This window comes from Sus scrofa, chromosome 11 (assembly GCF_054392235.1).
Source record: "Sus scrofa isolate SSC_HxYL_T2T_F1_AM1 chromosome 11, Sscrofa_HxYL_maternal_Yorkshire_Landrace_v2.0, whole genome shotgun sequence".
Taxonomy (NCBI): Eukaryota; Metazoa; Chordata; class Mammalia; order Artiodactyla; family Suidae; genus Sus; species Sus scrofa.
Window position 1 is genome coordinate 19,132,113 of NC_139393.1, and position 11,701 is coordinate 19,143,813.

The window sequence follows — 11,701 nt, forward strand, 5'->3', positions numbered from 1 at the left end:
TTATCAACATTTAAGAGGTCTAGATGAGATGAAGTTCTAAGGGAAGCAGTATTTTAAGTTTTATAATATGCTTACAATCAAAAGAATGATAAATAGAGTTAATTTAGTTTTTAAGTTAGAATTAGCACTGCTGTTTCACATACTGGTATGTTTATTAAAATTCATATACTATTTAAATCCGGGGTCCCTATTTCCTTTAAACATGTAATACAATTACATTTTCTTTAATATTAATTTTGCTTCTTCCTTGGAAGGAAACCTGCTTATCTGTAAATTATATTCGAATCTAATTATTATGTCAATGTGCAGATGGCTTAATAAAGAAAAATAATCACATGCCAAATTTAATCTGACTCGTTGGGGCTTTCTGTAATTTTGATTAAGAAATTATACTTCCATATTTAGCAAAACTGAAAGAAAAAAATTATACCTGTATTAAAAAGTATTCTATTATTAATAGTTATAACAGCACAAGAGTGAAATAAAATAGGTGAATTATTTTTCTAGTGGGAAAAGAAAATACAAGATACTAAAATGAAAACAACATGTTTTAAAGCCCTCAAAATCAAGATGGGTGACAGCAAAAAGGGAGAAAGAGATGAAATGCATAGAGAAATAAGGCTCCTGAGTGGCATTAAAAACTTTTTTTAGGGCTGCACCTGTGGCATATGGATGTTCCCAGGCCAGGGCTGAATTGGAGCTGGAGCTGCTGGCCTACACCACAGCCACAGCAAGGCCAGATCCGAGCCACATCTGCAACCTATACCACAACTCACAGCAATGCCGATCCTTAACCCCCTGAGTGAGGCCAGGGATCGTCGAACCTGTGTCCTCAAGGATGCTAGTCAGATTTGTTTCTGCTGAGCCATGACGGGAATTCCTAAAAACTTTATCAAAGCTAAAATGAACACTGTCAGTTTGCTACTTCAACAGCTATTCACCCTCTACGGGGAACCTATCTTAGACATTTCTCAGCTAGGAAGGTGATACTTGCTCTAGGCTTCCATAATAATTTTGTCTGTTGTCATATTTACAACACTGCAATATAACTATGACTACTACTACTATAAAAGCCTCTCCAATGGTCTCTCTGCTTCTGTCCGAGTCTCACTCTAGTTATAATGACCTTGTGGCTCATTGTGTGACTATTCAGGTTAAAATCCTTACTGACTTCTCACTTTATTTATTTTTGTCTTTTTGCCTTTTCTAGGGCCACTTCCCTCGGCATATGGAGGTTCCCAGGCTAGGGGTCGAATCCGAGCTGTAGACGCCAGCCTATGCCAGAGCCACAGCAACACCAGATCTGAGCCGCATCTGCCACCTACACCATAGCTCACAGCAACGCTGGATTCTTAACCCACTGAGCAAGGCCAGGGATCGAACCTGAAACCTCAAGGTTCCTAGTCGGATTCATTAACCACTGCGTCATGATGGGAACTCCAACTTCTCACTTTAAATGGAGTGAAAATTCAGAGTATGGCCTATAATGCTCTATGCGATCCCTGCCACTCAGAGACCCTCTTTCATTAATTCCCTGGCTTCATCTACAATTCCTCCCCTTGCTCACACTGCCCCAGCCATACTGGCCTTTTTGTTGTCCATTAAATTTAACAAGTGTGCTCTTGCCTCAGGGCCTTTGCACCTCCTGTTCTCTTTCTGGAACACACTTCTCCCCAGATTCACTTCCTCTGGGTCTTGTTCCAGTGTCACCTGCTGCACTGTATGAAAGAGCAACAGCTGTCCCTCACCCTAGTACTCCCAATCCTTTTATTCAGTTTCTTCTCCATTGTGCTTATCACTATCAACATGTGATGTGTTTATTTGCTTTTAGTATTTCTTTTTCTGAAAGAATGCAAGCTGCACAGAGGCAAGGACTTTCTGTTCAGTGTTGTATCCTGAGTGCCTGGCACAGAGCTCAATAAATACTTGTCAAATGAGGAGTTCCTGTTGTGGCGCAGTGGTTAACGAATCCGACTAGGAACCATGAGGTTGCGGGTTCGGTCCCTGCCCTTGCTCAGTGGGTTAACGATCCGGCGTTGCCGTGAGCTGTGATGTAGGTTGCAGACGCGGCTCGGATCCCGCGTTGCTGTGGCTCTGGCGTAGGCCGGTGGCTACAGCTCCGATTCGACCCCTAGCCTGGGAACCTCCATATGCCGCGGGAGCGGCCCAAGAAATAGCAACAACAACAACAAAGACAAAAAGACCAAAAAAAAAAAAAAAAGAAGTTTGGAGTTCCCGTCGTGGCGCAGTGGTTAACGAATCCGACTAGGAACCAGGAGGTTGCGGGTTCGGTCCCTGCCCCCGCTCAGTGGGTTAACGATTCGGCATTGCCGTGAGCTGTGGTGTAGGTTGCAGACGCGGCTCGGATCCCGCGTTGCTGTGGCTCTGGCGTAGGCTGGTGTCAACAGCTCCGATTAGACCCCTAGCCTGGGAACATCCATATGCCGCAGGAGCGGCCCAACAAATGGCAAAAGACAAAAAAAAAAAAAAAAAAAAAAAAAAATACTTGTCAAATGAATGAATACTCTGTTTAAGTGCAGTTCACACCCAAAAGATTTTTGAATCCCAATATACTGACTGTGTAGTTACTTATCTTTGGAACACAGTAAGCACTGAACAAATGCTTCTGAATTAGGAAGATAAGGGTAGTCAAATTTTGCATTGAAAATACTTTTTTTAAAAATGAAAAAGGTAAAAAAAACTATGTATCTATAGAATTATGTCTTGGTACATACCTGTTTGAATTCTGAATCTTTTCCCACCATAACTTGAAGACTGTAAATAACTGGATCACCTTTCATAGGCTGTAAACACTCCCATGTAATTTCACAAGTATGATCATTTACTTTCTCTATTTTGGGGGCTGAAGAGAATAAATATAAATCAAATCTGTTCTACTTGATTTTTAACTCGACATATCATACAGATACTGTTTAATCAAAATCAACAGACTTTAAAACACAATTGTAAACTTGAAATAAATATCAGTGAGTCTTTGAAATTTGCAGAGAAGTGATCAATGCCTCATTCTTACTATCTCCAGGCCATTTAACCTATAAGTGCTACAATGGGCGGACTGATTAAAAGATCAGTCAAAATAAGCACCCTTTTTCACTAAGCTAGAAAGCCAATAATAGTTCTAAAAAGTCTTTTTATGATAGTTCAAAGAGCATAACTAGAACATGAAATTTATAGCTGAAGAAATCTAAGAAAATGAATTTAAAAATACCCTGAGCTGCCTGACCACACATGACTGCCTCACTAAGTAGTGGGGTACAAAGGCGTTAACATCAGCAATCTTCTTAAGGCTAAGAGACTGGAAACCAGAGTTAGAGAAGAGGAAAATAACTTAATGAAATCCATCAACATTATCAGAAAGACTATTTAAGAAAAGTCTTGCTAGTGATGGATCTGCTTGAGAAATGATACATTTAGGTATATGATCCAGGACACTGTATTAGAAGTCTTTGTGATTTGTCCTCCGAGGGTAAGGAATTTTAGTTTGTTTGGCTAAATGCAAAAAAATGCAATACTTGCCAAGGTCATTTTAAAATAAGAACCCTACTGAAATGAATTTTAAGATATATGTACGTACAAGTAAGTGTATGTGTATGTAAATTTGATTTAAAAATTCAAGTTAACTAAGTACTCATGTTTTGCTAAACAAATGACCTAGCTCTCTTCCTGAAATCCAAATGAATGAAACTCAAAACAACCAGAAATGTGATTTTTTTTCTTTAAGTAACAAGAATGGAAATGGCAATGGCAAATAAATCTGTTAGAAAACCAGCCTTTCTATTCAATTTAGTATTTTTAGGTTAGATTCTTAAAAAGATCAGTGACAAAAACAGCACTTATCTGATTATCAATGTGTCAGATAAAACAGCTTTTAATGAAACTCCCAGTAGGTAGGCTTGTCTTTATAATTTCCTTCTTTTAATTTAAATGTTGGACACATATTGGGTGATACATTTTAATAATACAAGAAGTATTTTATGAAAGTATTTTAAAATTAATTTATTATTAAAGAAAATAACTTGAGAATGTGTAACTTACCTTTCAAGGCAGCGGGGACAGATTTTGGAGTAGTGAAAATATATTCTTGGGAGAGAGGACCTTCCCCTGCTTCATTACAAGCTTGAATACAGAATTTATAGGATGTTGATTCATTAAGTCTTTGTACTTTGTATGTATGACATGGACCTCTGTACAAGGACACAAACCTAAAATGGAAATGGCTCTTATGAAAAATAAACCTTGACTACCTTATGAAAAATGTTAAAAAACTACTAAAAAAGTACAGTTTAGATAACATTATTTACGAGTAATAGTTACTCCTAGAACTTAATGCCAGGAATGGTTTGTCACTCAATAAATTTGTGTTTTTTCATCAGATGATGAAAATCCAATAATTAGTAAATTTTCCAATTTGTCATAGTTTCCTGAAAATGTATAATCAGGCTAAATTTTATATCCAACCATAGCAACTGTTTCTTTTCAGAAACAATAGCATTGTTTCTGATTATTGTCTTTTAATGTTTACATTTTATAAGGTACTCAGAACATCACAATTTTCATTATAAATTATTTCTAATTAGAGTCAGAGGCATACAACTCATCACATAAAAAAGAGAATTCCCTTTGCCAGGCACAATTTTAATTTATTTGAAGTTTTCTTAAGATTTATATAACAGGGAGTTCCCGTCGTGGCGCAGTGGTTAACGAATCTGACTAGGAACCATGAGGTTGCGGGTTCGGTCCCTGCCCTTGCTCAGTGGGTTAAGGATCCGGCGTTGCCGTGAGCTGTGGTGTAGGTTGCAGACGCAGCTCGGATCCCACGTTGCTGTGGCTCTGGCGGAGGCCGGTGGCTATAGCTCCGATTGGACCCCTAGCCTGGGAACCTCCATATGCCACGGGAGTGGCCCAAGAAATAGCAAAAAGACAAAAAAAAAAAAAATTTATATAACAGTATAATATATAATTGCCCATAAATTATCCACTTGAACTATTTGATGGAAAGTTTAACATCATATATATTATCCAAAAGCTGAATGTTCTCTAATACTGTGACTGGCTGTTTGAAAAACTTTTGGAAATTGAGGAATGCATACTCATATAGTCCTAATAGTCTGAAAACTATAGTTATATTAAAAAGGAAGAAAAGAGCTCCTGTTGTGGCGCAGTGGAAAGGAATTTAACTAGTATCCATGAGGATGTGAGTCTGATCTCTGGCCTCGCTCAGTGGGTTGGGGACCTGGCGTTGCAGTGAGCTGTGGTGTAGGCCGCAGACTCAGCTCACATCTGGCATGGCTGTGGCTGTGGTGTAGACTCCAGCTGCAGCTCTGATTTGACCCCTAGCCTGGGAACTTCGATATGTCGCAGGTGTAGCCTTAAAAGGCAAAAGAAAAAAAAAAATATTTCTGGCTGACATATTTAAAATGACCAATAAATGAATAAATGAAAAAAAAAACATAGGTGTTGAATCAATGCTGCAGCTACCGGCTTGTGCCACAGCCACATGGGATCTGAGCCGTGTCTGCGACCTACACCACAGTTCACGGCAATGCTACATACTTAACCTACTAAGTGAGTCGGGATCAAACCCGCATCCTCATGGATACTAGTCAGGTTTGTTTCTGCTGAACCACAATGGAAACTCTGAAAAAAAGAAGAAATATTTCATCTCTCAGAGAAACAGTATTTCCAAGAAGCAGTAACTGGATAAGCCTTGCCTTTTGAATCTCCTATAAGTATTTATATTTCAATGACAGGAAAAAAAAAAAAAAAAAAAAACAGTGGTAAAACAACTGTTGAATAAAGCTGAACAATGACAAAACCTGTGGTCAGGAATAGCTCAAGTAGCATTCTGACACTATCCCACAGCAAGTGTAAAGAGCTGTGAAAAGTCAAAGGGAAGAAACTAAAGATATTAAATTATTAAATTAATACAGTAAGTTTACAGTATCATAAAGGGTTTTTTGTCTTTTCTAGGGCCATACCCATGGCATATGGAGGATCCTGGGCTAGGGGTCTAATTGGAGCTGTAGCCGCCGGCCTACACCAGAGCCACAGCAACGCCAGATCCGAGCTGCACCTTCAGCCTACATCACAGCTCATGGCAATGCCAGATCCTTAACCCACTGATCGAGGCCAGGGATCAAATCTGCAACCTTGTGTTTCCTAGTCGGATTCGTTATCATAAAAGGTTTTAATTTGCTTTCCACAAAGGCCACTAGCCATATCCCATGCCCCACAACAATTCTCTAGACGCTAAGTATTAATTATACTTGAAGTTCTATAATAGAATATAGACTATAATATACTATATTTAGTGAATCTTTCTTATAATTATCACACTAAATTATAATTTATTCTATTATTATAATCTATATTTAATAGAATCTTGTTCTATTATCTTTCAACCAGACACCTATTAAACCTGTTTCCAGTAAGCCTTCTTGTACTACCCCAAACGTAAATGCTAGAAAGGGATTAAAAAACTTAAAATAATTCACCTAACAATAACCACATATATTAAAGATAAATGGCTATACCAAAAACCTGTGGCAAGGCAAAGAACTTCCTTCTAGAGATAGGGCTACAAATAATACATAAGATTATGCTAAGAACAGAGGCTAACACTTGTAAGAGGCTCAGGTTTCAGGAAATGATCAATACTGTTGACTTTGTGTAGTGCTCTTACTGTTGATAGGTTATATTTATTCCGTACGCTATTTTAAATGTAAGTACTTCTGATACGGAGTACAAGCACCTCGGATATTCCATTATTGAATAGTTGGCTAAAATACAAACCAACACAAAAAACAAAGCAACTTTGGAAAAAACTGTCACTAGTGGTACTCTGAATCTATCAGATATACAAATTATCTCTATTAAACAGAGTGCAAAGTAAAAAAAGGATATATGGCATTATCTATTTTGGATATAATGTCAATAAACTGCCCCAGGTTGGAACTTGTATAATTTATACTACAATTTTATTGAGTAATACTGTAATTCAAATGAATGATTTGGTGAGATACAATATGGCATGGATGCAATGGAACTGTAAAGGATGGCAGCACAGAAAAGACCCGGAGAAGCAAGGGGATTTGACTAGTTATTCTGAGAGTCTACCTACGATCTGATGGTAAGGAAGTGAACTATTGGATTTACCTAGTGTATAGGCCTGCAAGCGTGTGGAGGAGGGTGAGACATAATCTCTGCCCTCAGGTATAGCAAAGGTCTCAGGCCCGTCAATCACTTATGGTAAAAACTGCCTCTTACTGGAAATAAGCACTGAAAAGTTTATTTTGTAGCAAAGATTTTTTTTTTTTTTTTCAAGCTTGAAGGTAAATGGGTTAAAGATGAGAGCCAAAAAATAGCTCACCTGTTTTTCTTTCTTGTATTCTCCTCATAAATATAGATAGGAAGTCTTTTTGTTTTTAATTTTTATTAAATTTTTTAAAATTCAAGTATAGCTGATTGACAGTGTTGTGCCAATTTTTGCTGTACGGCAGAGTGACCCAATTTTATATATATACACACACATTCTTTTTTTGCTTTTTAGGGCTGCACCTGTGGCATATCAAGGTTCCCAGGTAGGGGTTGAATCAGAGCTGCAGACGCTGGCCTACACCACAGCCACAGCAATGCAGGATCCAAGCCATGCCTACGACTTGTACCACAGCTCACGGCAATGCCAGATCCTTAAACCACTGAGCAAGGTCAGGGATCAAACCCACGTCCTCATGGACACTACTTGGGTTCATAACCCGCTAAGCCACAATAGGAACTCTTTTTTTTTTTTTTTTTTTTTGGTCTTTTTGCCTTTTCTGGCACCACACCTGCGGCATATGGAGGTTCCCAGGCTAGGGTCTAATTGGAGCTGTAGCCGCTGGCCTACACCACAGCCACAGCAATGTAGGATCTGAGCCGTGTCTGCAACCTACACCACAGCTCACGGCAACGCCAGATCGTTAACCCACTGAGCAAGGCCAGGGATCAAACCTGCAATCTCATGGTTCCTAGTCGGATTTGTTAACCATTGCGCCGCGATGAGAACTCCCTAACTCTACTTTTGAAAACTTAATTAACTTCTACTGTTAAAAAATTTCTATACTTAATTTCGACACCTAAGAAACTATATAAAGAAGCAATGAGAAACACCTACCTTCCATTCTTATCTTCCATCTGAAGGTGGTACTGAACAGAATCTGTAGACAATGTCTTTGGGGTTCCCTCTCCCCATTTCAGTTTAAGGTTCTGGTGGCTGAAGGCAACACATTCCAGACGAGGAGGATCAGGAGGAAGGGGTTTAGTTTTTAATTTTATCATGTGGCTAAAAGGACCAGCTCCAAGGCCATTCAAGGCTTGAATTCGTATTCTAAGTGCCACATTTAAAAAAAAAAAGAAAAAAGAAGTTTAGTTTGTGATTATTCTGCTTAAAGTGTGTCTCTGGTCTAGGCAAAAGTCAGCATTTTTATTTCTGCGTACCTGTATGTTGTATCTGGTTGCAAATTGTCTATAATATAGCTTGTAACCTTTCCCACTGTCAAGGGCTGTTTATCTCCAAAGTCTATGCTGTAGGCAAGGATTTCTGAACCATGATCACAAGGCTTTCCCCAGCTTATTGCAAGGCATGTTGAAGGTGAATAACTGGGATTTTCTATATCATCATCACTTATTTCTTGAAGACAAGTCACAATAGCAGGAACTGATGGTGGAGTCACACAGGCTACTACTTCACTGAAAGGGCCTGCACCCACAGTACTCAGAGCCTACGAAAGAACAGGACCCGTAAGTTAAAGATATGACCGTGAAATGCTCACAAAACACACGACTCCAGAGAGAGTAAGTGATAAGGCCCTGAGGGCCTTTACCTGGACTCTGCAATAATAGGTAGTTGCTGGTGAAAGTCCTTTTAATTCATAACTGAGACCAGGCCCACAGTAACATATCTGCATACTTCCTTCGACTCCTCCCCATTCCAATCGATATTCAGTGACATCAGTTCCATTACTCAAAGGGACCTTTCAATTAAGAAAAGGATAAAAAGGCTGTAAGTCTTGACACCAATTAAAGGGCTTTGGGGCAAGAATGCTCCTTACTTGAGCATATAAAAAACTGGACTGTTTTGGATTTTAAAAAATGTTCAAAATTAACTTTTCCATATTACATTTTTATTCATTAAGGCCACCTGGATTTAGGATTTGTCAAAAAATAGAACTATTTACAATTAGAGGTAAATATATGACTGAAACACTTTTAGAAAGAGTATTTTACGGTAAATATACTTCAAAATAATTCTATTAAGTGATATAAAATGTTAAAATCATACAAGGACATTTTCTTTGTTAAATTTCAAAGGAAACGGAAAATGTAATTAGCGTTATTATTACTATATGCAATAAATACACTGGAGATAATAAACATAAGAGAAATAGTATTATACTTACTCTTATGAATGTTTTTTTTCTGAACATTAAGCTCACCAGTGGCTAAATATCTCAGTACTGAGACAAAGCCTTTGATAAAATACAAAGCACATCATGAACAAGAATCTAAATACTTGTAAATATACTTTATTTAAATGCTTTAAAGAGAAAAGAGAATTCACTTTTTACCAAGTGGATTTAACTAGGACTTACTCTTTATGTAATTTATGGAGACAAAATGAATAGTATCTTTTTATTTTATATAAACTATTCTAATCGCTTAAAGTAAATATAAGTCAAGGAATCACAATACCTCCCAATTCACTTGTGCACAAGTTGCAGATCTGCATGTCACTTGTGGGGGCTTGCACTGATCTGGTGGTCCAGGGGCTGTAGTAATATCACATTTTTCTGAAAACGGCCCAAACTAGAAAGACAAATATTAACCAGTGTTTGCATTTTTTACCTACCAATTACATAGCTCTCTATAAATATTCACAAATAATTAAATGCATCATCCTCCTTTAAGACTAAATTAGTCATAATAAAGTTCTAAAAGAAATCACGAAGTAAAGATTTACTAATGATCATGGAAGTAAGCATGTGGGGTATTTTAAAGTTTCGTTTATTGTACTTTATTTTCCTGTCCCTTGTTCCTTCGTGAATTAGTTTTTTAAGATTGGCAGAGCATTCAGGAATTAGGTGGAATAAATCAGAGGGAATTACCTGAGGAATGAAGAAACGGATACCAATTAAAGGCAGGAATGATGTGGGCATAAATTATATCTTAAAATTTAGAGTAACTCTATAAGGGTCTAAGATGTATATTCTTGAAATACAGACAACAAATATTTACTTAGGATTATTATTATTATTATTATTTTTTTGTCTTTTAGGGCCACACCCACGACATATGGAGGTTTCCAGGCTAGGGGTCCAAACAGAACTATAGCTGCCAGCCTACACCACAGCCATAGCAATGTGGGATCTGAGCCGCGTCTGTGACCTACACCACAGCTCATGGCAACACTGGACCCATAACCCACTGAGCAAGCCCAGGGATCGAACTCGAGTCCTCATGGATACTAGTCGGGTTCGCTAACCGCTGAGCCACGATGGGAACTCCTACTTAGGATTATTTTGACAAATTATCACAAACCTAAAAATATGAAGACACTAGTATTAAAGATGCTGTAGCAGTGTACTGCATGCAGGCTTGTGGGGCTGACAAGATGAGGACTCCAGACAGGAGGAATGACTTATGTAAGGACTACCAACAAAGTATAAAATGAGACGAATGAGAAATTTAAAAATAAGTTTACAGATATAAATACTGAACTCAGTTGGAGAATGGGACATAAAACAGCCCAGTTTACTAAAATCTGAAGTAATGGGGAGAAGAGAGACTTGTCAGTTTAATTTTATGAAATTTTAATATAGAGTAGTTGAAAGAAACACAGTGCTACTCAAAGTAAGAAATTACTGCTTTGTCCTTAGAGACCTTTTAATTCAGAGAAATGAGTGGAAAGGACTTTGGCTCTGGAGTCTGACAAAATGCCTTATTTCCCACTATGTCTTAGTTTGTGTGACTGCTGGGGTACCTCAAGGTATTTAGCTTTTCTGAGCCCCAGCTTCCTTAGCTATAAAATGGAGATATCACCTATTTTCGTCCATTTTATGGAGTTATACAAACCCACACAAAACCAGAAATGCTTAGAATAAGTTTTTCCTTAGGCAAAAAATGAATCACAACTAGTTGCCAAATCAAAGTATATAACTAGCTTCAAAACACTTCAAGTGTTTCATCTTATGATCATGTTCTATTCTTAAATTTACTAGTAAACCTTATTAGTACTGCCTGAAAGGCAAACTTCAGCTCAGCTGAAGGCCAAAAATGTCATATAAGTGGGTTTGAAAATACTGAGAGTCTATGGTATACACTGACTTGACTCTTATTTACCAACATAGGTTTATTAAAAACTACAAAACTTAATACAGCAAAATGGTCAAATAATGGGTGCAATGATGTACGTTACATGAAATACCACTGTGATTATAATTCAGTCAAGCTCAGTCTTCCTACCCCCATCTTGTTAGCTGCGCGCAGTCTGAAGCTGTATGTCTTTCCAGGAAGAAGGCTGCTCACTGTACATTCTACTTCAGAACCCTGGTAAACTTCCCTGGGTTCATCTCTTTCTACAGGAGACATTTCCACACCATAGCAAGAAATGGGTGATCCACCATCGACAAGAGGGGGTCCTAAA

The 11,701-nt window shown here is 38.0% G+C and overlaps 2 protein-coding genes across 14 annotated transcripts in view; one reads left to right on the plus strand and one right to left on the minus strand.

Moving 5' to 3' along the window:
* CAB39L (calcium binding protein 39 like) overlaps nt 1-11,701 on the plus strand; it is a 722,245-nt gene that overhangs the window by 273,891 nt on the left and 436,653 nt on the right. The gene's annotated exons all lie outside the window — the stretch shown is intronic.
* Nucleotides 1-11,701, minus strand: part of FNDC3A (fibronectin type III domain containing 3A) — a 193,726-nt gene that overhangs the window by 5,229 nt on the left and 176,796 nt on the right. For all 12 annotated transcript variants that reach the window (XR_014819346.1, XM_021065328.2, XM_084981597.1 and 9 more), the window contains 7 exons: nt 11,521-11,696; nt 9,751-9,864; nt 8,883-9,032; nt 8,497-8,780; nt 8,174-8,386; nt 4,057-4,223; nt 2,736-2,863 (listed from right to left, as the gene is read on the minus strand). Coding sequence is in view for 11 of the 12 variants with exons in the window: in XM_021065328.2 (XP_020920987.1) it covers nt 2,736-2,863; nt 4,057-4,223; nt 8,174-8,386; nt 8,497-8,780; nt 8,883-9,032; nt 9,751-9,864; nt 11,521-11,696 (1,232 nt within the window). In the remaining variant the exon portion in view is untranslated. The remainder of the gene's footprint in view (nt 1-2,735; nt 2,864-4,056; nt 4,224-8,173; nt 8,387-8,496; nt 8,781-8,882; nt 9,033-9,750; nt 9,865-11,520; nt 11,697-11,701) is intronic.